This window comes from Cervus canadensis, chromosome 14 (assembly GCF_019320065.1).
Source record: "Cervus canadensis isolate Bull #8, Minnesota chromosome 14, ASM1932006v1, whole genome shotgun sequence".
NCBI classification, from domain to species: domain Eukaryota; kingdom Metazoa; phylum Chordata; class Mammalia; order Artiodactyla; family Cervidae; genus Cervus; species Cervus canadensis.
In genome coordinates this window covers 25,788,729-25,813,022 of record NC_057399.1, presented here as the reverse complement: position 1 = coordinate 25,813,022, position 24,294 = coordinate 25,788,729, and the positions used below count along the sequence as shown (strand labels likewise).

The window sequence follows — 24,294 nt, the reverse complement described above, 5'->3', positions numbered from 1 at the left end:
GTCTTCTTTCCAGCACCATTTTTTCATCGAGCATACCCTCCTATCCCTCCCAAGTCTTCAGAGCTGTGGGCAGGAAGCAGGAGGAACCAGGTGCCCAGTGGTCCTGTATGATCCCTTATAGAAGCCGTGGGGATTCCTGCTCTGTAGTTGCCGGGGGTTGTCACCCAAAGCTTACTCAGGCCATAGTCCCTTTCATCTGGGTCACTCTCGTGTTTCCTCCATCGGCAACACAGGTGCTGGAATATCATGGTCATGTGGCTGAATATGATCAGAGGTGGGGGCAGAACAGGCCTTTCATGGAAAGTCATGATGAGCTGATACCTCTGGAACTTCCACACTTGATTGGATATTGATTTTACCTCAAAAAATGTATTGCTGAAAAAAGAGACCAGAGATAATCAAGTGAGAAACACCTTGCTTTCCGCAGCACCACACTCCCCTCCTGCCTCAGTCTCCCTACTCCATTCCAAGGGTTCTGAAGAAAGACCCTCTTACTTAAAGACAGCGATGAGGAGGTTGACCAGCAGAATGTTTGCCACTAGGAGGTAGCAGGCCATGATGGCCGGCACGATCCAGGCTCCTGTCTTGCAGGGGGGCAGTTGGATTATTTTACCATCCTCTCGAGTCTCATTCTGTCCACAGGGAGCTGAAGGAAGCAACACAGGCAAGATGTGAGAAATTGTGTGGCTCTGGGATTAAAATCATAGACTGATTTGAATGAGAGGGGTTTTCTTTTCTTTTCTTTTTTAGATGAAGGAAAAATACAGTCATCTCAAAACAAACAGAAAAGAATTCCAGAAAAGCCTAAATAAACAAACAAAAGCTTCATGAATATCCCTAGGGGCTGCCACTGCAGAGGGAAGTCGGTTCTGCCAGTTTCCCGAGTTTGCCATTTGAAAGAGGTGGGTGGAGCCCCCTGCTGGTTGGCTGAGTCCTTGGGGCACTGGGTCTCCCCAGGAAGCCTGGTGAGGGCTTTCCAGAAGCTCAGGAGGGGCAGAGTCTCATCGCCCCATCATGTTACTTTCAAAATGTGCTGTGGGGGTCAGAAGCCGACAGCTGGAAGAGCAGCAGCATCGAGAGACTGTCGATTGGGAATTAGCACCAGGGCAGCTGTTAATTGTTGCAAGAAACAACCCAGGGGCTCTGAGTTAATGATCTGCTGTCTCGGTGTGTAGCACCTTGGGAAGGACTTAGGAGGACAGTCACTCAGAGCTCTTGATGGATGGCATTTCACAGGGAGGACAACGAGGGGCGATGGGCTGGGACCCTGGAGCCTGGAGCCACCTGCTTTTTTTCCAGCAGCATTTCCATTCCAAAAACGTGCTTCTCGGGGCACAGGGAACAAAACCCAACTGCAACTGAATAAACGAGCAAGTAGAGAAAAAGAAAAAGTCTGGAGGTAGGGGTGAGGAGGAAAGTGATGGGTGGGACCTGGGTGAGCATGAGTAATGTGCTAATGAGGCCTGCTTGGAGTTTCCGGGTGAAGCCAGGGGAAAACAAATCCTTGACAAAGCTCCTCAGGGCTGCAGAGACTACACAGCCCAGGAAGTGAGATGCTGCTGATGGCTGTGAGTGCCCAGGGATAGGTGAGGTCGCCCTCCGATTCCAGCTGTTTAATGCCCGCTTTACAACAGGGTCCTCTTGCATCTCTTTGTAAAAGAGGAGTGTGGCGTGAAGCAGCCACAGCAGTTGATATAGGCAGCTTCTGAAGATCTGCTGGGAGAGTGTGCAAAGTTGACCGAGACTCTTGGCTGGAGGACGGCACGGGGAGTCCATCTCCTTCTCAGGAGTTAAGGTGGCTAGGCTCCGTGCTCTGCAGTTGTGCTCAGTCCTGGCAGCACTAGGGATCTTTAAAAACTGCCAATGCCCACCCCAGATAATTGAATCAGAATCTCTGAAGGTGGCCCTGGCATCGATATTTCTTTCAAAGATTTCCCAAGTAATTCTCAAGTGCCACTAACATGAGTCTACTAAATTAAAATTAGGCTGGAAAAATTATGTGACTTTTGATATGCTCTCAAGTCCAAAATACATCTTCTCAACTTATGAGGGTTTTAATAATATCAGGTCACCAAGACTCTGTTTTAATGGCCAGGAAAAGATGGTCAAAGTGCTTCCTTTGGATGTGCCTGCAAGAGGATCAGGGGTGGATGGACTCAGGTGTTCTCAAAGAGCTGGCATCTTTTTTGTTATTGGCAATTGTGTCACTACTGACCCAAGACAGCTCAGTGAGGGGTCCTGATCATTTCCTTCTTGGGAATGAAAACCCAACGACAGAGGCCCTCACTGGCTCCAGGATGAAGCCCAGACTCCAAGGGTAGTTAGTGTGATGCCATCTCTTGCCACTTTCTACCTCTCCCTCTGAGCACCAACTAGACCAAGTTTTTGCAGTTCCAAGAAATGTCATGCTCTCTCTTACTTCCTGATTTTGAGTCATGCTTCCAAAAGGCCCCTCTGACACCTTGCTCCTGACTCCCATGCTTCACCTGGGTGAATCCCAGTCATTCTTTGGTGCTCACTTAGCTTTTGGCTGACTTTCTGCTCCTTTTCAACCAGGACTGGGATAGGTATTGACAAAGATCCTCTACTTGACCAAACTCGACTCAGGCTCTTCTGTGGCCTCAGTTTGTGCACTTCCACATTTGTCTCTGCATTTGTCCAATTTTAGCAAGAATTCTGCTAAGTACATTTAGCCAGAATCCCCATCCTCAGTATCTGATCACCATCAACATTTGATCACATTCCTTATCCTCCACTGTCCTCCATCTGAAGTGTGATCACCCTGACCTGTCTTCAGTAAAAATACATTAGCTCAAGTAAGCCAGAAACCCCCCTTACTCCTGATATTTCCTGTTAGTGATCTTCCATCCACTGACCCACACCCTGCTCCTGGCTATAAACTTCCCTTTTATTTTTCACTCAGAGTCAAACCCAGTCTCTCTCTTCTATTACAGAATTTCATTGCAGTAGCCCCCTTGAACAAAGTCTTCCTTTACCAAATGTCATGAATAATTTTTTCTTTAGTAATTCTGTCTTCCTTATGATCCCAGAGCTCCCTTTGTTTGCCCCTTTGGCAGGGGCGGGGCGGGGGTGGGGGTGGAGGGGCCTTCTCAATACTGTATCACTGTTGCCAATTTACTGGTCTTTGTGTCCAACATAAGATTCCCAGTGGGAACATATCCCTTCATGGTTTCCTCTCACAGCTCAGGATATACACACAGCACATTCACACACATCCACATGTGAAGACTGTTTGTTGAATGACTAAAGGAGATCATCAAACACAGTTTGGTTTCTGAGCGCTAACCGCCACAGCTCTGCAAGCCTGCTCATCTTGGACAGTTCTAGTTCTAAGCAGTTGCTGGCACCTCTTTCCTTAGGTCGTTTCCAGAAATCCTACCCGTGGCCTGGCAAGAAAGCTTCTCATGCTCAACCAGATGCCTGGGTCTCTGATACCCACTTGGCTGTAGGCCTCATGGACTAGCTCGCTTTGCTTTTCTCTCCTCAGCAAAGCTTACGATCCCTACCCATCCTACCTGCTTCTTCCCGGCTTGACCTCTTTTGGGGCTGTCAGACCTGTGCTGCCTTTTCTTTGGCTTCTGCTCAGATCCCTGTGAGGAAGCTGACAAAGAGCAGCAGCAAGAACTGCTTGGGGTAAGGGACAAAGGGCACATAGTTTTTATAAGTGTGATCCCTATCTCCATTTAATGTCATTCTGCGATTTCTCTTTACATTCTGGGAGAATGTAAAATAAACTTGTGAGGGGCAGGACTCATCCATCTTTTGACCTCATATTTATTTATTCATTTTTGGCCACACGACATGCAGGATCTTAGTTCTTCAACCAGGAATCGAACCTGTATGCCTTGCATTGGAAGCTTGGAGTCTTTACTATTTGGCTGCCAGGGAAGTCCCACTGACCCCATATTTAGTGAAGATGCAGACACTTCCTCCACTAGAGAAAAAAACTTTCTTCCAGCCTACAGAAAAAAACCAGTGAGAACAGTAGGTACTTCCTAGTTTTTCAGGTGGCCCATGCACATGTCCATGAGTCTTCAGATAGTGTCATCAACATGTCTCTGGATCTCCGCTTGGTTTCCCTACTAGTTACAAAATTGGACCAACTCATTATCTTTATATAAGATTTGCTTTGCTTTGGTGTCATCATAATTGGCTCTGGGAACTCTCTGACAATCCTGTGAGTATTGATTTATTCCACCTTCCCCCAGTTTTTTCCATCCTGCCTTTATAGAGTGGCAATAGTACTTCAGTGGTTAGAAACATGCATTTTAATTCAGCAGATGTGGGTTCAAATCCTGATTCCACCATTTTCAAATGATGCTATGTTAGTTTACTCCATGAACTTCAGCCTTCTCATCTGTAAAAGGGTTAGTATATATGGGGGAGGTCGTCAAGATCATTAAATGAGATAATGTTGGAGAGCACTTATCTCAGTATCTAGCACTCAGCACTTTAACATCAACAGTGATTAACATTAGTTGGTGTCATCATTGGTTATTTTTGTAATTAATAGACTTGAAGCTTCTCAAGGTTAGGGACTATGTCTTAATGCTCTTTATTTTGCAATCACTAAGCATAGCACTTATTCTACAAACATTTGTTGAGTGGTTATAACATGCTGCATACAGGAGATGCTGGGGGTTAAAGAGACAGTCCCTGTTGCTAAGGAACTCACAGTTCAGTAGGCGGCACAGAAAGGAACAGACATCACATTTGGGTGATATGAGCACTGCTGGGGGCTCTGAAGAAGCAGAACTGCCGTAGCCCCTCTAGCCTGAGTGACACCAAGCAGGCTGCTAGTCAGGATCAGCCTTAAGGACCATCATCTAGATTCTACAACAAGTGCAGTATAAATGAATTAGATGATCCTTGTGACAGCGATAATAATAAAAATGAATCAGTAAGAAACAGTCTTCATTTGGTAAAATCAGCAAAGAGGCAGTGAACATTATATGCAGCAGGTAGTGCCAAACATTGCTTTGTAATGGCTCCTAGCCATGTCCTTGTTCAGAGTATTTATCTGTACTAGAAGGTGCTATGACTCAAACTTACAGATGTCTACCACGGATGAAGATGAATGGGGTGCCTTAAGGCAGGACAAGCAGCAGATTTTAGGATGGAGAATAAGTTATCTAGACTGTAAAATGGCCCCAACCAGTATCTGGGGTTCATATTCCCAGGGAAACACTCCAGGGCACATAAACCCAAGATGCCACATGGGTGGATGTTTGGGAATATGTGGGCTGGTAGCTACCACTGCACCTCCTCCTTCTCTGCTTTGGAACCTGATGCGAGTGGTTTTTCTCCCAACCCTTTTGCAAGAAGTAAACGTGTAGTCACTGCCACTTTCATTCCAAATGACAAGTTGTCCCCTTCCTCTTTGTTTGTGACAGTCAGAGCAGAGTGCCTCTAGGGCAGGAGGTCCCCAACCTTTTTGGCCCCAGGGACTGGTTTTATGGAAGACAATTTTCCCACGGACTGGGGTAGGGAATGGTTTTTGGATGATTCAAGCACATTACATCTATTGTGCACTTTATTTCTATTATTATTACATCAGCTCCACCTCAGATCAACAGGCATTCGATCCCGGAGGCTGGGGACCACTGCTCTGGAGGAGGTTTGGTGGTTCCACCTACTGAGTAAACATTTCCCCTTCCTCTGGTAATGGCATCCTGTTTCCCTTTGTGGAGCTGTCCCCACTCCCCTCCACCCCGCTACTCACAGTTCAGAAGTTTGGGTGAAATGAGCTGTTCCATCTCAAGGAGATTTATCCATGTATTTTATCCCCTGATGGCAGTGATTGGTTCAAGGATGGATATGTGATCCTAGCCTGACCAATAAGAACCAATGAGCATAAGGCTTGAGATCTTTGCTGGGACTCATGTTAAAGAGAAGTTCCCTTTTTACATTGCAATATAAGTCTACCAAGTGAAGACAGCCTGCCCAGGAGTGACTCCATCACAGAGAAGAGAAATAGATTCCCAATTCAGTCATGCCTAAAACCAGAATTCTTCAGTTATATGAACCATAAAATTCCTTTTTTCCTTAAGTCAGTTTGAATTGGGTTTCTATCACTTGCAGTGAGTCCTGGCTAATAAAATCACACTTGCTTCCCTGTCCCCTGTCCACAATAATTAAAGATGTTGACATTTTGTGTATGCCACACCTGGGAGGCTGCACTGGAGCCTTGGAGTAGCATGAAGAGACTGGAAGGGGCAACTGGGAATGTGAAATCTGACCTGACATCAAGGTTGAATCACAATTTTGGGGTTTTAGGAGCCAGAGGCTCTGTTGCTCTTTTTCATTAGCAAGCATAGAAAGCATGAGGTCTACACTGGTCAGAGTTCAATTGCCCAACTGGGGCCTCTGACTCAAACTAATGGCACAGATTTTACTTATTATCAAGTCGGTAGGGGAAACACACTTGTGAAACTTTGGCCAAAGCTTCTAGTTACTCCCAAAGTGAATAAAACCCTATTCTAGAAGCTGATCATAGAAAGATTAGGCCACAGAAGGCCTAGGGTGAGGGTACAGATACAGAGTGGGGCACCTACATCCATGCTGTTATGGCCGAATTAGAAGGGATGAAACATCTGAGAATTCAGATTCTCTATGGTTTATCTATGTGGGTCACATTGGCATATCACAAGGCAGAAAGCTGAAAGTGCATTGATAAGTAGAAGTGAAATGGATGACTGGACTCCAGAACGAGAGGTTGTGTAGTCATAACCAGCCAGATCATGCAGGTGAAAGTAAGAAAGCCCTCCTTTTTCTGTACGTGTTCTGGAGTGGCTGGAATGTCTTTTTTTTTTTTAATCATAGATAAATTTTTATAATAGCCAAAATAAAAGTCAACAGTATCCCTCACTAGAATGAAAGCCATGGGGAAAAGTGCTTTTGTCTGTTTAGTTCACTATAGCAGCCATAACATTGCCTGGCATATAGAAGATGATCAATAAATATTTGCCAAAAGAATGCAGGCAGGAATATCACACACTGTGCATTTAACCTGCAATGCCAGGCATTTCTGTAAGGGTTATCTGTGATCAATTTCACTAGGTCAGTATCTGTTTTCCTATTTACTTCAAGATCTTAAGTGCCACCATGACCTGCTAATATGAGATGGTTCCTATTAAGATCAAAAAGCTGAAAGAGGGGAAAAACGTTGTTTGGTTATTTGTTTTTGCTGTTAACTTGCAAAGGGTCATGCCTGACATGGGTAAAGAAGAAAGAAAATGAAGTTGCTCAGTCACGTCCGACTCTTTGTGACCCCGTGGACTTTAGCCTACCAGGCTCCTCCGTCCATGGGATTCTCCAGACAAGAATACTGGAGTGGGTTGCCATTTCCTTCTCCAGGGGATCTTCCCAACCTAGGGATCCAACCCAGGTCTCCCACATTGCAGGCAGACACTTTAACCTCTGAGCCACCAGGAACATGGGTAAAGTCTATAGCAAATCTCCCTTCTGAATGCTATTGTATAAATCTCATGGCACACCAGCCATAACACCCCATCTTAAACTCACGGCAGACATTGCTAATCATCATGACACTCTTCTGTCAGGCGGAAGCCTTGGATTCCTTTTTAAGACAAAACTCCTGAAAGCACAACCAATCAACTGACATTGACACAAGAAATGGAACCTTCCTCATAGTTCCTTAAAAAATGAGAAAATGAAGTCTTGGTAAAAGATAATTTCTATGCCTCTTTTCAGGATCCTCCTTATGCCCACATGGCTTGGCCTTTGCCCAAACTATACTACTTTGAAGTTGCCCAGGAACACAAAAGGGTCAAATTAGACATCCTGCTTTTCTCAGACCCTGACATTTTTGATGAAAGGCCACCTACAGACATCCTGGGCTCCTTGACACAGACTGCTGCCCATTTTAAAAGATAACTTTTAAAATGGATGCTTCTGTAGGAACTGCTGATCTTAGTTCATTATTTGGGATCATCAAAAGTGAAGGACAGTAGAGATTTGGAATAAACACCTGTGGAAAGCACAGCATGTGCTGGCCTCTGTGCGGGGCACTTCACATCAGCCATTGCACTTAAGCTTCCCGGCAAGTCCATAACAAACGTATTACCCTTCCAGCTGTGGAAACACGCAGTGAGGAGTGAGATGCCTTACCCAAGATCACACAGCTAATAAGGGATAATGCCAGAACCATTCATTTATTCATCCAAAAAATAATGAGTTCCTCCTCTGGGCCAGTGGGAGTTGGTTCTGGAGATGCAATTATGAATGAAGCAGAAATGGGTCCTCCTCCTCTCTGACCCCAAAGCCTGTATGTATTCCTCACTATCTCAAATGGCCTTTCCAACATAATAATGCTGGTGACCACCTATCACAAGCTTCAGGGAAAGGTCCTGTGCTGTAAGCTTTACTTACATCACCTGTTTTAATCTTTATAATACTCAAACATGATCGATTTTACTACCCCATTTAAAGGTGAAAGAGTGAAGCTCAGAAAGCTTTAGTACCTCTGTCAGTATTTCAAAGACAGTAAGAACGGTCAGGATGTCCATGAAAACTTGCTCAACTATAAAGTCTCTTACCCCTGCCTTTGCAGAAAGAGCCAATATGGGGTTGAGAGGAATCTCAATTGTGAACAAACGTAAAGACAGACTGAGACCTCTGAATGTTTCTTGCTTTCACTAACACAAATAATAGTCAAAGCTGTTCAGATCAGGTAACACATGTATGGAACACTAAAATTCAAAGTGTGAAGAAAAAAATCTGATTCATATAATAAGTATCAGGTGCTGGTATCCTTGTCTCAAAGATGGACACTTGCTGTTTTGATTTTATTCTGTAAGGCATGGGGGAAAGAAGCATTTATTTATTTAATATATACATCATATTGATTTCAAAAAGCATGAGAAATTTGAAATGAAACACCAATATTTGATAAAAATGAACATCATGTTTAAAATATGAATAAAAAGGATATTTCAAGAAGATAGACTCTTTCATACATGGCTGAAGAAATGCCTCAATCAGTTCAGTTCAGTTTAGTCATTCAGTCATGTCCGACTCTTTGTGACCCCATGGACTGCAGCATGCCAGGCCTCCCTGTCCATCACCAACTCCCGGAGTCCACCCAAACCCATGTCCATTGAGTCGGTGATGCCATCCAACCATCTCATCCTCTGTCATCCCCTTCTCCACCTGCCCTTAATCTTTCCCAGCACCAGGGGCTTTTCAAATGAGTCAGCTCTTTGCATCAGGTGGCCAAAATATGGGAGTTTCAGCTTCAACATCAGTCCTTCCAACATCCTAAAGGACTGATTTCCTTTAGGATGGACTGGTTGGATCTCCTTGCAGTCCAAGGGACTCACAAGAGTCTTCTCCAATATCACAGTTCAAAAGCATCAATTCTTCGGCACTCAGCTTTCTTTATAGTCCAACTTTCACATCCATACATGACTACTTGAAAAACCATAGCCTTGACTAGATGGACCTTTGTCAGCAAAGTAATGTCTCTGCTTTTTATTATGCTGTCTAGGTTGGTCATAACTTTCCTTCTAAGGAGTAAGCGTCTTTTAATTTCATGGCTACAGTCACCATCTGCAGTGATTTTGGAGCCCCCCAAAATTAGCCACTGTTTCCCCATCTATATGCCATGAAGTGATGTGACCGGATGCCATGATCTTCGTTTTCTGAATGTTGAACTGTAAGCCAACTTTTTCATTCTCCTCTTTCACTTTCATCAAGAGGCTCTTTAGTTCTTCTTCACTTTCTGCCATAAGGGTGGTGTCATCTGCATATCTGAGGTTATTGATATTTCTCCCAGCAGTCTTGATTCTTGTGCTTCATCCAACCCAGCGTTTCTCATGATGTACTCTGCATATAAGTTAAATAAGCAGGGTGACAGGATACAGCCTCGACATACTCCTTTTCCTATTTAGAACCAGTCTGTTGTTCCATGTCCAGTTCTAACTGTTGCTTCCTGACCCACATACGGATTTCTCAAGAGGTAGGTCAGGTGGTCTAGTATTCCCATCTCTTTCAGAATTTTCCACAGTTTATTGTGATCCACATAGTCAAAGGCTTAGGCATAGTCAATAAAGCAGAAATAGATGTTTTTCTGGAACTCTCTTGCTTTTACGATGATCCAGTGGATGTTGGCAATTTGATCTCTGGTTCCTCTGCTTTTTCTAAAACCAGCTTGAACATCTGGAAGTTCATGGTTCACGTATTGCAGAAGCCTGGCTTGGAGAATTTTGAGTATTACTTTACTAGCATGTGAGATGAGTGCAATTGTGCGGTAGTTTGAGCATTCTTTGGCATTGCTTTTCTTTGGATTGGAATGAAAACTGACCTTTTCCAGTCCTGTGGCCACTGCTGAGTTTTCCAAATTTGCTGGCATATTGAGTGCAGCACTTTCATAGCATCATCTTTTAGGATTTGAAATAGCTTAACGGGAATTCCATCACCTCTACTAGCTTTGTTTGTAGTGATGTTTCCCAAGGTCCATTTGACTTCACATTCCAGGATATCTGGCTCTAGGTGAGTGATCACATCATTGTGATAATCTGGGTCGTGAAGACCTTTTTTGTACAGTTCTTCTGTGTATTCTTGCCACCTCTTCTTAATATCTTCTGCTTCTGTTAGGTCCATACCATTCTTGTCCTTTATTGAGCCCACCTTTGCACGAAATGTTCCCTTGATATCTCTAATTTTCTTGAAGAGATCTCTAGTCCTTCCCATTCTATTATTTTCCTCTATTTCTTTGCACTGATCACTGAGGAAGGCTTTCTTATCTCTTCTTGCTATTCTTTGGAACTCTTCACTCAAATCAGTTTATCTTTCATTTTCTCCTTTGCTTTTCACTTCTCTTCCTTTCACAGCTATTTGTAAGGCCTCCTCAGACAGCCATTTTGCTTTTTTGCATTATAGCTTATTCCAAATCATAGGCAATGGAATAAAGAGCTTAGTTGAGTGTATGACTACATTTATCCGTTTTTTTTTTAAAGAAAGGATTTCCAACTAAAATTCCATCTTGGAAAGATAAGGAGAGAAAAGATTATTTCTCCACCTTATTTTGAAAATCCATAGTTTGGCATGGAGGATTTATTTTTATTTATTTATTTATTTTTGGCATGGAGAATTTAGAATGCCATTAACACAGCTCCTATGGCTTACTCCAAGGAATTAAGATTTACATAGCCCTGCTTTTTTGGCCTTTTTTTCTGACACAATGCTTTTCTGGGCAAGAGAACTAGAGACGCCTCCTTTTGTATAGCTGTATGTATCTAAGAGGGCTTCCCTGATGGCTCAGTTGGTAAAGAATCCACCTGCAATGCAGGAGACTCTGGTTCAATCCCTGGGTTGGGAGGATCCGCTGGAGAAGGGATAGGCTACCCACTCCAGTATTCTTGGGCTTCCCTTGTGGCTCAGTTGGTAAAGAATCCACCTGTAAAGAGGGAGATCTGGATTCAATCCCTGGGTTGGGTAGATCCCCTAGAGAAGGGAACGGCTACCCACTCCAATATTCTGGCCTGGAGAATTCCGTGGACAGGTCTATAAGATTCCTGATCTAAGAGTCCTAGATGGCAGCAAACCCAGGCAGAAGTCTTCTTTATGGAAGAAAGGGGGTCTTTCTGTTTCTTTCAATAGGCTATAGCCAATGTCCTCTAGGAAAGGAGACCAGGAAGAGAAGATATAATTGAAAACCAGGTAAGCTCCAACTTCGTAGAGTTGAAAGCATTACCCACCAGCTCTGCGGTTTCCTTCTTTTGTGGTTCATTTCTTTTCCCTTCCCCTAGCCTAAATGTTAGGCCAGTTGGTAGTGACACTGTACAAAGGCAACCATGAAAAAGGCATAAGAGGAGGCCTGGGCTCCTTCATCTGTGAATGGAGGGACTTGGACTATTGACATCCCCTCCAGTATGATGTCCACCCAACTCAGAAAGTCCGAGATGATTGTAGGATACAGGAACAGGGCACGAAGCAGCTCTGAACTGGACAGTGAGGAAGTCATGACCTTTTCAAGCCTCTCTACATCTTCCAGACTCCATCAGAGGGAATGCATCAATTTGAGGATAATATTTCTTTAATGCTTCCTTCACATTTGCTAAGCTTCCTTTTTAGTAAAGATTGGGCAGGCTGAAGGCCCAAGCATCTGGACAGAATTTCATAACAATGTGGTGTTTTCATTCTGTTTATTTTATGGTCATTTTCTATTACATCAAATCACACTGAGTTTTCAACTTATGGCCACGGTATAAATTTTTAAAAATAAATTAATTTAGGTTTTGAAATTGAGATAACTTAATTCAAAATATTACAGAGTGGACAGATGTTACAAACAGCAAATGGTTTATGGGACTAACTAAAGTTGGGAAATGCTGGAAGATTTCTAAGCCCCATCTAGTCCAGACATTTTATTACTCTATGAATCTAAGAAAAGGAACCGAAGACCAGAATAAGCCCCAGACTGGACTATCTATCTCAGGAGCTAACTTATAAAAGGCCACTTACAAAAGCTGTATTCTTTTCATTCCTATCAGAAAAGCAAACATATAATTAGGCTCCTTTGCATGGATATAGAACCCAGACACCACCAGGAGGGAAAAAGAAGTCACTGATAACAGAGCCTCTAATTTGAGAGGGTTAGGGTTACACACGCTCAGCTTTTAGCTATTTAGGAAGCACAATTAAATTAATAAGCTTTTGTTTTTTAATCCAGTGAATTAGAAAGCAAGATGTTATAAGCCTAGGTATGTTGTATGTGAATTATAGGCAGGGGAGGGGGGAGGTGGGGAACATCCAATGCCCTCCGTTATCTTGGTTCTCTGCTCTAGCTATTTTTTAATTTATTCTTTAGTTTAGAGACACCTGTCATTTACTTGCTGTTATTTAAGAAGGACTCAAAATTCATGATTTGTGGTCAGGAATTACTGTCAAAAGATCCTGTACAAAACTTGCCGGGAAAGGATATGTGCCTAGACTCGCTGTTGTACATGTCAGTGAGTCTGTTGTCATGATGCAGCAAATCAACTGCATTAATAGCTCCAATTTCTCTCCCTCTGTATCCAACCTCCCTTGCCATGTGATTTGATAGTTTTATTTCTCTGACTAAACAGGCAGGTTCTATTTCCTTGCCCCTTGATTCCTTGCCCCTGAGTTTAGACATGTGAGTTTCTTGGCCGTGGGGATGTTAGCAAATGTGACCCATATAGAACTTGAAAACACCCGTGAGGTGTTTTTGTTTCCATTCTTCCACTTCAGCCATCACCACGAGGAACATGCCTGAGCCAGTCTGCTGGAGGATAAAATACAGGACCCTCTGGTCCTAGTTACTTCTGTTGTGTGAGCTGAGGTTGTTTTGGATCAGCTGCCAGCCAGCTGACCCCTGGGCACATTCCCAAAGCCTAGTCAAGACAGAAGAACCATCCAGGCAACCCACAGGCTACTGAGCTCAATAAATGCTTACGGCTCTATGCCACTGTCTTCTGGAGTGGTTTGTCCTACAGCATTATCAACAGATAATATCAACATCTGTTGTCAATAGATAATGTCAAAGATGCCTGATATACACGTTCCACTCCCCTGGCCCTGCTCACGGCTACAAGAGGTAGCCCTAGGTCTGTCAGGTTGACAAAGCCTTTTCCTAATTTCTTCACCCTCCTCCCTTAATTCAGGCCACATCCCATCATTGCCCAGGGAGCAGGTTTCCCACCATCATCGAAGGAGCAAGGAGCCAATTCACTGAATGACCAATGGCTAATCAGACTTGGTTTTTAGAAATTAAGCTGAACAGGGAGATCAGCTGGGTGCTCTGTGATGACCTAGAAGGCTGGGATGCGGGGTGAGGTGGGAGGGAGACTCAAGTGGGAAGGTATGTACGTATACATACAGGTGATTCACGTTGTTCTACAGCAGAAATTAACACAACATTGTAAAGCAGGTTTTCTCCAATTAAAAATAAATTAAAAACATTAAACTGAGGTGCAGAGACTTTAGTTAGAAGATGGGAATACATGTAAATCCATGGCTGATTCATGTCAATGTATGACAAAACCCACTACAATATTGTAAAGTAATTAGCCTCCAATTAATAAAAATAAATGAAAAAAAAAAGAAGAAGATGGCAGGGACTTAATTAACTGGAGATCATGCAGTCAGGCCCAGTTGAGCCATTTAAAAATAAAGCAAGCCATCTGAGAGGAAAGGGCAAGAAAGGGGGGAAGGAAAGAGAAGCAAGAGTCAGAGAGAAAGAGAGAACGAGAGGTGATTGATTGGTTGAGCCTGGAAACAAGCAGAGAGAAAAGCAGTCGAGTGGTCATGTCTTCAGAGTCTGGCTTCCCAAAACCACTTCCAGCTTCATTTCCAGTCAGCTTACGTCATGCTTTGTTTCCTGTCTTTGAATGTTCTTGAGGTTTCCTCTTAGACACTTACAGTCAATCTTTATTTAATCTAGTTTGAGTGGGTTTTGTTTTCTTGCAAGCAACATTCCTCTAGTTGAAGACACAGCAATGAACCCCTCAGAGAGGAACAGCTTCTCAGGCTGGTAGTTTCATCAGAGCAGGCCCAGATCCAGTGTGCTGGGGGCTCACGGGAATTAGGGAGCAGCCCCGGAGAGAGCGAGGAAGGGGGCTCAAGGAGGGGTCGGAGGGATGGAAATAAACAGCACTTAAGTTCCAATTTTACTGCGGGCTCGTCTCACTCTCTTGGATATCTGCCTAAGCAAAATAAGATTAGACAAGCTTCTTTCTTCTTCAAACCGAAACCAAAAACATTCAGAGAAAAAAGTCAAATATATGAATTGCTCTCCTGGAATTTGTGCTATGTCCATCTCCACTGTAACTCTTGACTGTGACATTCTCATCCCGATTCCTCATGCTTCAAGGACACCCTGTCCAGAGCTTCGAGGGCAGAAACAGGTGTCCCTTCCAGCCCACGTGCAGGGAGCGTGACTCCCTCCTCATTGCCTTGACTGTGGAAGGTTCCCCCGGTGGGTCTATTCCACCGAGCCACCATGCCTCACAGTAAGGAATAGGCTTCTTGTTCTTGTTTAAAGAAGGACTGCATAATTTTTCAGAACCCCACACATCTGTCCTATTGGCCACATGAAGAGGGAAGAGCCAGGGCCTTCTTCCAGAGGGAGTGTCTCATGAAAAGAAACCAGCAACCTGACATCAGGGCTCTTTGGGCCGAGAAGGATTGGTCACCAATCTTTCAGGCCAGGCTTTGCTATCTCTGTGTATTTCATCAGGAATACCAGGCTGGATCAGCTCCACGGAAATGATCCATGGCTCCTGCCGACTCCCATCAGATTGCACCCCCAGAGTTACAGGACATTAAGGGGAACAATCAATGTGGCCCCTAACATTCAGGAATGCATTTGCAAGCAAACACAAGCTCCTGCTGACATTATGTACAAATCCCCTGGGAAGTGGCAGGTAATAGAGGAAATCCGTTTATACTCAGACCTCGCGCTCCTGGCTCTGTCTGAGAGCGGGCCTGTCCTCCCTGCACTGCCCTCCGGATCCCAGACTCTGCTCTCCCCCTTTTCACTTGAAGGCCCCTCTGCCTGCTTGTCTGTTTACTGCTATTAATAAAATGTGAGCATCTCACACTTCAACTCCTGCTCCTCAAACAAAGACTCTGGATCATCATTAGTTCGTGTTCTACTTAAACCTCAACTGCTGTGGGTGGGCTCAGATTCCAGTGCCCACCACTTGCTGTCACGTGACTAGGAGTCCAACTGAGGCAGAACAGAAACATTATCATTATTATAACAAGAGAGTTGGATGACAGTACACCCTTGTACAGTGGGCTAACAACTTTTTTCTTTCCCAGAGCAACACTGGCACACATCAGTGAAAACAAACACTATTATCTTGAAAAGTTTACCTGTTAAAAATAAGAAACTTGGATGTTGATGAAGTGGAGAAGCAGGGTGGTGGGGTGCATAGAGAGGAGCAAGATGGAAAAGGCACTTTGCTCTGAATTGTGGTTTGAATATTTTCAATAATATCCTTGTATGTTTCCTGTTTTGGAGTCTATCCATAAGTGACCCATCTTATTTAAGCGTTCTTTGAAGTTACTAGACATAAGCTACTAATCTCAGTGAGCTCAGTTGGAGTCCCAGGTCTGATATTTGCCATCTATACACTATGGAGTAGGTCAATGATTAATAAAATGTCCGAGCGTGATAAAATCATACTATTTATAGAAATAATATTAATAATGATGACAGTACATGCCTAGATCCCCTCATCATTCATTCCACAAGTATTTATGAACCCCCTACGATGTGCCAGACACTGTTCTAAGTGCTTGGATTACACCAGTTAACGAAGCATCAAAGATCCCTGCCCTTCTTCAGCCTGCATTGGGAGAGGTGGTAGGTGGGCAGAAAATAAATGATAGCATCATAAATAAGTAAGCTAAGTGGCGTTGTAGAAGGGGATAAGTGCTGTAGAAGTAAGGCAGGGCAAGAAGGATCATGAGGGCAGGTGAGCGCCTGGGAACGGCAACGAGAAGGTGAAATGGGGACAGACCCCAGTCTTGGATGAGGGAGTTGGCTAAGAAGCAGTCTGGGGAAGGGTGTTTGAAGCTGCAGGCAGGGCTAAGGCAGAGGCCCTGGGCCATAAGCACTCCTGCTGTGTTCTAAGAACCAGGACTGAGTCTGATACAGAAAGGAGCAGAGAATAAAGAAGAATGCTAATGGGTGGAGGGAGGATGGATGTCATATTTTGGGTCTATGGAAGGATCTCCCAGGATCCGATCAGGTCATGATAAGGCATTGCTATTTATTGTTAATTCTTATTGGCTTTACTAAAGCAGCTGAGTAATTCCCCCTCATCTACTCTGGCTACTGCCTGACAGTTTTTTCATTTATTCAGTAAGCCCTTTCTTCATTACTGCTGTTTTCCCCAATAGACCCTCAAAGCCCTTAAGTGAGGACTTTCTAAGTGGTGCTAGTGGTAAAGAATTTGACTGCCAGTGCAGGAGACATAAGAGACAGAGGTTTGATCCCTGGGTTGGGAAGATCTCATGGAGAAGGGCATGGCAATCCACTCCAGTATTCTTGCCTAGAGAATCCCATGGACAGAGGAGCCTGGTGAGCTACTGTCCATAGGGTTGCAAAGAGTCGGAAACAACTAAATTGAATTAGCACGCATGCCCTGAAATGAAATAGGGGCCAACCGTCTGTCCCTAGGTGGTGGACTAAAGGGAGCTAAACCCTGGTCCTTCACCGTCTGCAGGGGTAGCTCTCAGACTCCGCCTGTGTCCACCGGCATAAAGAGATGGAGGGCTAATGCGAACAGGTGCCTGGGCTCACTCTGCCTTTCAATCCTAGCCACGTCAACACTTATTCTGCATTTATTGGCCAAACAAGCAGCCTGCTGAGGGAAAGCTGATTTGAGCAAAATCAACTTTTATAGATAGAAGAAGTCCTCACAGTATGAGTCTTGGGAGAAGGAACAAGGTTCTTATTATAATGACTTCAGAACACAATCCAAGCTTTTCTCATTGCCGCTTAAACCCCTCACTGGTAGTTCTTAGTGCAAACTATTTGCTGTACCTGCTGCGTCAATGAACAATAAGCTTAGGGACAGGCAGAGACCCTCTGTTTCTTAAGTATCCTAACCTTTCCCGGGGCAGGAAACCTAACTAAAAGCTGTAGTCACAGTTAGTCTGAAAAACTTCTAGATGGTTTTATTCAAAAGTGTGTCTATCTATCACAATGCATATGCAAAGAAAGGGTGGGTTTAAATATGCATATCTTTTCTTCATGAAAATAGGAAGGTTGTTACCTCTTTTTAAATGAAATAGATGGCTTATATAATATCTGTATTTATCTCCTGTACGTAGACAAAACCCCACACACACCAAAGATGCTGCTTTTTTTCACAAGTGATCAACTGAGTTGACCATGTTGATTCAAGTATTTGAAAATTAGATGGCTTCACTTTGTTATCACACAAAGTACAAGCTAATGACATGTGAAAAACATATGATATATATTTTTAAAGGCCTTCCCAATTTTCCTAAGTGTATGCTTCGTGTAGTATCTCAGAGGAGGCATTTCCTTTGGCCAAGTTAATCTGAACAGACCTGTAGGAAAATCTGAAAACTAAACCACAGAGCAATATAAAATGGCTAGTTTCTGAGTCCTACATAGAAAGGAAACAAGTTGGGCTTTTTCTACAAGTTGGGCTTTTTCTACTAGATCTCTTGCCTAATTGTGAAACAAAGGATGTTCTCTGGGTTCTGGTGGACCAGCTTGTGGGTTGCAAACTTGGGAAGTTTGTAACTGAATGTTCTTTCTTTCTATCTTATACAACTATTTCATAAAAAGAGAATGGTTAATGTGCAGACTCTGGGCTGCTTGCTCAATGATAAGCATGTATGTGTGCACACACCCCCACCCCCACCTGGAAGGAGAGTGGAGAGAAGAGGAAGGAAAACTAAAGAGGAAGGAAAACTAACTTAGCTTGACTGCTAAGTTAGCTAACAAGATACAAAGGAATGATCTCCTATATGCACTTAATGTACCACCTAGCTACAACCAAATCCCAGTGTAAGATGCAATTCTACTTAAAGACTATAGACAACCAATGTCCAGTGGGCTGAGTGAGGTCATTGTTCCTTGGGGCCACAATAGGACATGTCTACTTGAACTGACATAAGGCAGATGGCCAGGTTTTTCACTATAGCTTTTCAAAGGACAGGTTGATGTGGGTCTGATGAAACAAGTCTCAAACTCAAGTATTAATAAAAAAAAGTATTTTTATAGCAGACAACTGTGGTTACAAATGCCCTAGAGATGGGTCTATCAGATTCTATGGCAGATACCTTCATATATATTAGCTCACTTGTTATGGTAACAAACAATTTTTAAAAAAGATTATTACAATTATGGAGGCTAATCATAAGACAAAACGGTGGAAACCCTGAAAGAAACTTTAGAATTTCCCACCCATTCATTTATTTTTTTAAAAATTTCATTTGAAAACCAATTAAGAAAACACTTGCTATATTTCAGGCATTATTCTGCATGCTTTATAATTTTCAGCTCATAAAAATATGAAAAAAAGAATAAGGTGGTGTTTTAGCTCAAACAACCATAAAATAAAATACCAACAACTGGGTGGTTTAAATAACAGACACTTCTCACAATTCTGGAGGTGAGTAAGTCCAAGATCAAATAGCCAGCTTATCTGGTTCCCCAGTGACAGCCCTCAGCCTGGCTTCAAATGGCTACCTTCTCACTGTGTCCTCAGAAGGCAGAGAGAGAAGAAAGGTCTTTTCTGTCTCTTCTCATAAGGGCACTAATCCCATCATGAGGGGCCCACCCTCGTGATCTCATCTAAATCTAATTACCTTCCAAAGGTCCCATTGCAGTCACAATGGGGGTTAGGGATTCAACCTATGAATTTTGCAGGGCGGGGGGGGGGGGCACAATTTAGTCCACATCAGGTAGATTCTTTAATGTCCATTTTACAGGTGAGTAAACCAAGGCACAAATAGGCAAGTGAATTGCCCAAAGACACACAGCTAGTAAGAGACCTCAGAGCCTGGATTCAAACCTAAGATTTCATCATCTTAACTACCACATCGTGTTATTTTTCATGGTGATGGAGTTGAGAGTTACATTAGAGTCGTGAAGGTTTTTGTGCCCAGACAATTGTATTTAGACTATCTTTGTGTTTCATTCTTTTGTCTGGGTCAGTGGCTCTCAAATGACAATGTTCATAAATAATACTCTTTTCATGTTATAAAAACTTTTCAGAGTAAATTGAACCAGAAGTGATTTTAGGCCAACATGCTTACTTTAGAACCACATCTGTGTGGATAATACATTCAGTGTAAATGGAAAAATGTATATTTATCACCACAAATATAATGAAAGAAATTTGAAATCCCAGGTTTTATTTTATTTATTGTTCAACAGTACCTTTGAAAATGATTAAACTAATATTCTTTGGAAGGGGTATGAATAATTCCAGGCCCGGAAGCATCATTTAGAGTGCTCTGATGCTTCAAGCCACAGGCTTGAAGACTCAGTTTAAGCCTTCCATAGGTCTCATTTATCCCAGCTGACTGTGTAAACAGTCTGCTTTTTACCCATGGAAACAGAGATCTCTCCATTTCACTAAAGTGTGCAAATGGGCCCAAGAATAAGCAGCTTTCTTAGGTTATAGCTATTTGCATCCACCATGACTGATAGCTTCATTTAACATAGTAGTGTTGGGTTTGCAGTAGGATCTCTGTTAAGAAGAGACTGAGGGCCAACCCAAAATAATGTATAATCAAGGAACAAAACCAAATCTTGTTAGCTGCTGTGTGTTATAAAGGGTAGTCCATTATTTCATGTTACTAGGTGAGTGAAGGAATTGGTTATACTGATGGTTGCCATGGATATGCACTGCTCCAGCTGGTTCCACATTACAACAGGAGCCAGTGATGTCAAGTTGAGGAATATCAAATGAAGGGATCTGGCTTTACTAACTGGTGGAAGTCTGTATGTCAGCATCTGATATCAACAGAGATGTCCACAGTCATGTTTATGTACTTCACAATGCAAAAGAATTGCCATTGTATATGGCAGGTACAGGCCCAAGTGGGCAGAGGGGTGCCAGTGATATAGTCACTGCAGCCTCTTTTAATTTAAATAATTAAATAGTCATATGAATTAGTTAATATTTTTTATACTTATGCCTGTTTGGGCCTGGCTCTAGTCTAAATTATATTTCCACAGAACTGAGCCAGAACATTGATCCACAAACAATGGTTCATGGGCCTTAATTTGCTCTATTTTGAGATTAAAGAGATAAAGAGGTTTTCATATTTGTGTAGATCTAGTGATCTGAATTATTTTGTACTCAAGATTGAAATTACTTTAGATTCTTGGACTCTTTGTGTAGAATTTTCTTGCTAAACAATCCATAGCTAGCTAGCCTAACTTAAGATATTCTACATGTAAAAATAAAACCGCATTTAAAAATATTCTATAATTCAAACTTTTCTTCTAATTTGATTCACGTGATAGTTAAGATCAGAAGAGTTTTAGATCATATTATTAAATGACACTTTAAAAAGTTAATTTGCTGGATAGCAACGGTGGCTAGGTTTTTCTTCTTTGCCTAAGAGAGTCTGGGTATAAATTAAATAGATGGAATATTGGGTCATTCTGACATGACCACTAATTGTTCAACAGAGTAGATCCAAGCACCAAATGCCCACTGAATGGTCAGTCAATCATTTAAGAGTAGGAACAAGCTAACCAGTTACAAATAAAATACTTGATTCCAAATATCTCCAGCATAGAAACATCTAAAATACCTTCTATAATCCATCTTCTAGTCTTTCACATTCTCTTTCTCTCCTTTAGCTCCATTATCTTTCATCTGTCTTTTATTTCCTTATTTTTGAAGTAATTATGAGGTCAGTTTTCTACTCCATCAGAATAACAACATCATTCATTTTGAGCTGTCCAGAAAATACAATGTCCTTTTCTCGTGTGTCCTTCTAATGCAAAGTCCTGAGGATCTGTATTGAGGTTTGACAAGAAAAGCCTTTCCTCTCCAGAGTACTGAAATGAAGTGAAAGCTTATCTCAGTTCAAATTCTGTCACATCACATCTACAAATATATGAGAGGCAGGGAGCACTGAATCCAGTCTCCAGGGCCAGTCAGCCTGGGTTCAAATCCCAGCTCTGCCATTTATTAGCTGTGTAAGCTTTGGCAGGTCACTTAAATTCTCTGAGTCTCTGTTTCCTCAACTATAAATTAGGTGATTATCATACCTACCTCAGGAGTGTTGAAGCAAAGATAAATGACTTGTTGATACGTGTAAAACATTAGATGGCGCTGGGTAGACAGTATGCATTCAGCATGTGTTGCCCTCTAGCCGGCTCTTAGCCCAGACTCTTGAGTCAGCTGCCAGGGTTCAAAGTCTAGCATCTGCCTCTCAAAATAGCCATGGACTTTAGGCAAGTTACTTATTAGGTCAAACCACATGAAATTTCTGAGAGTAAACAATTTTGACCTACAAAAATGGCAACTTCATAGTTCAATCTAACATGTACATAATATTCTCTGTGACTCAGTTTCCTTATCCATTAGAAATAGGGCAATAACCCTATCACAGGGCTTTCCAGGTGGCTTGGTGGTAAAGAATCCGCCTGCAGTGCAGGAAACTCAGGTTTGATCCCCGGGTTGGGAAGATCCCCTGGAGAAAGAAATGGCAACGCACTCCAGTATTCTTGCCTGGGATATCCCATGGACAGAGGAGCCAGGCAGGCTATGGTCCATGGGGTTGCAAAGAGTTGGACACAACTTAGCAACCAAACAACAACAACAATCCTACCTCATAGACTGTTTATGGGGAATAACTGAGTGAGCACTTGCAAAACATGCGGGACAATGCCTGATTACAGACAGTGCTATTTCAGTATTGACTATTATTATTACCCTTATATGTCATTACTACTTGATACAAACTTTTCCCAAGAATAGCCTGCTTCTGTCATTCAGCCTTTCTGTCTTGCCTGCAAGGCCCTTTTCCTTTTTCAAAGCTTGGTTTCAATTCATTTGATTGACATGGCCACTCTATTCCCTCCATTTCTACCATGTGTCTTGGCATTTGTTTATTCACTAAGGACAAGATATTTTATATCAGCTGACAATGGTTTCCATATCATCTTTGTTTTCCTCATATCTTGACCCTAGAGTATAAGGGTCTAAGAAAGATATGACATTTCTTCTGTTTTAATTGTATCTTTTCATATGATGAGCATTTTTATATCTTAAGAAAAACTATATTTTTTAAATGTGGGACTCCTAATGTCTTCCTACATTTTTTAAAAGGACTAAAAAAGTTGAATAATTTTAGATTTATAGAAAAGTTGCAAAGATAGTATAGAGAATTCCTGTATACCCTTGGCCTAGTCTCCTCTAGTGTAAGTCTTACACAGCTACTGTGCTTTTGATGAAATGAAGAAATGTACATTGGTATGTTACTGTTAACTAAACTCTAGGCTTGGGTCAATATTTTATCAATTCTCTGCTAATGTCTTCTTTCTCTTTCAGGGTCCCATCCAGGATGCTATGTTGCATCTGGTCATCAAATCTCCTTAGTCTCCTGGTTTGTGACAGTTTCTCAGTCCTCCTGTCTTGTTTTGTTTTGTTTTGTTTTACTTTTTTTTCCTTGTTTTTTTTTTTTTATGACTTTGACACTTTTGAGGAATACTGGCCAGGTGTTTTGAAGAATATCACTCAATTTGATTTTGTCATATATTTTCCCCCTCCATTAAAGAATTTGGGGAAGAATACCACAAAGGTCTCAAAACTATGTTTTTTCCAGTAGTCATGTATGGATGTTGAGAGGTGGACCATAAAGAAGGCTGAGAGCCAAAGAATTGATTCTTTTGAACTGTGGTGTTGGAGAAGACTCTTGAGAGTCCCTTGGACTGCAAGGAGATCCAACCAGTCCATCCTAAAGGAAATCAGTCCTGGGTGTTCATTGGAAGGACTGATGCTGAAGCTGAAGCTCCAATAGTTTGGCCACCTGATGCGAAGAACAGACTCACTGGAAAAGACCCTGATGCTGGGAAAGATTGAGGGCAGGAGAAGGGGGCAACAGAGGATAAAATGGTTGGATGGCATCACTTGACTTAATGGACATGAGTTTGAGCACACTCAGGGAGATAGTGAAGGGCAGGGAAGCCTGGTGGGCTGCAGTCCACAGGGTCGCAAAGAGTCAGATGCAACTTAGTGACTGAACAACAACTACTGCAAAGGTCAAATGTCTGTCTCATCATATTATGTTCAGGATAAATGACACCCACATGACTTCTCACGTGGTGTGACTTCTCACGTGGTGTCAACCTTGATAACTCTCTGGGCTATTTAACAAAGTAAAATTTTACATAGAATTCTTTACATGTTAAAGTTACCAAGAGACTATCCAAAGATAGTAGGTAGTTAGAGTCTTTTTTTTTTTTTTTGGTAGTTAGAGTCTTAAAATCACAGTATTTTGAAGCACAAAAAAGGCTTGTTCATTGTTATCAATCTTATCAGATGCAACAACTCTTTTTTATAATAAGTATTTGTAGTTTTTCCTTTACTGTTCTGAAATAAAATTTATCAATGGTATAATTTACCTGTATGCATAATTACAGAAAAATCAATATAATGTTCTAATTTTAAAAATACAGGGAGAATAAAAGGAAAGTGATTTATAACATAATAAATATTTTGATATATAAATGCTCAGGTCTGACTATTCCACAAGCCACAGTAAAGTGGA

At 42.2% G+C, this 24,294-nt stretch overlaps 1 protein-coding gene across 13 annotated transcripts in view; it reads right to left on the bottom strand.

Moving 5' to 3' along the window:
• The window catches only part of TRPM3 (transient receptor potential cation channel subfamily M member 3), a 936,946-nt gene that overhangs the window by 22,006 nt on the left and 890,646 nt on the right, over positions 1–24,294 (bottom strand). For all 13 annotated transcript variants that reach the window (XR_006272993.1, XR_006272994.1, XM_043487226.1 and 10 more), the window contains 2 exons: positions 496–646; positions 176–375 (listed from right to left, as the gene is read on the bottom strand). Coding sequence is in view for 11 of the 13 variants with exons in the window: in XM_043487226.1 (XP_043343161.1) it covers positions 176–375; positions 496–646 (351 nt within the window). In the remaining 2 variants the exon portion in view is untranslated. The remainder of the gene's footprint in view (positions 1–175; positions 376–495; positions 647–24,294) is intronic.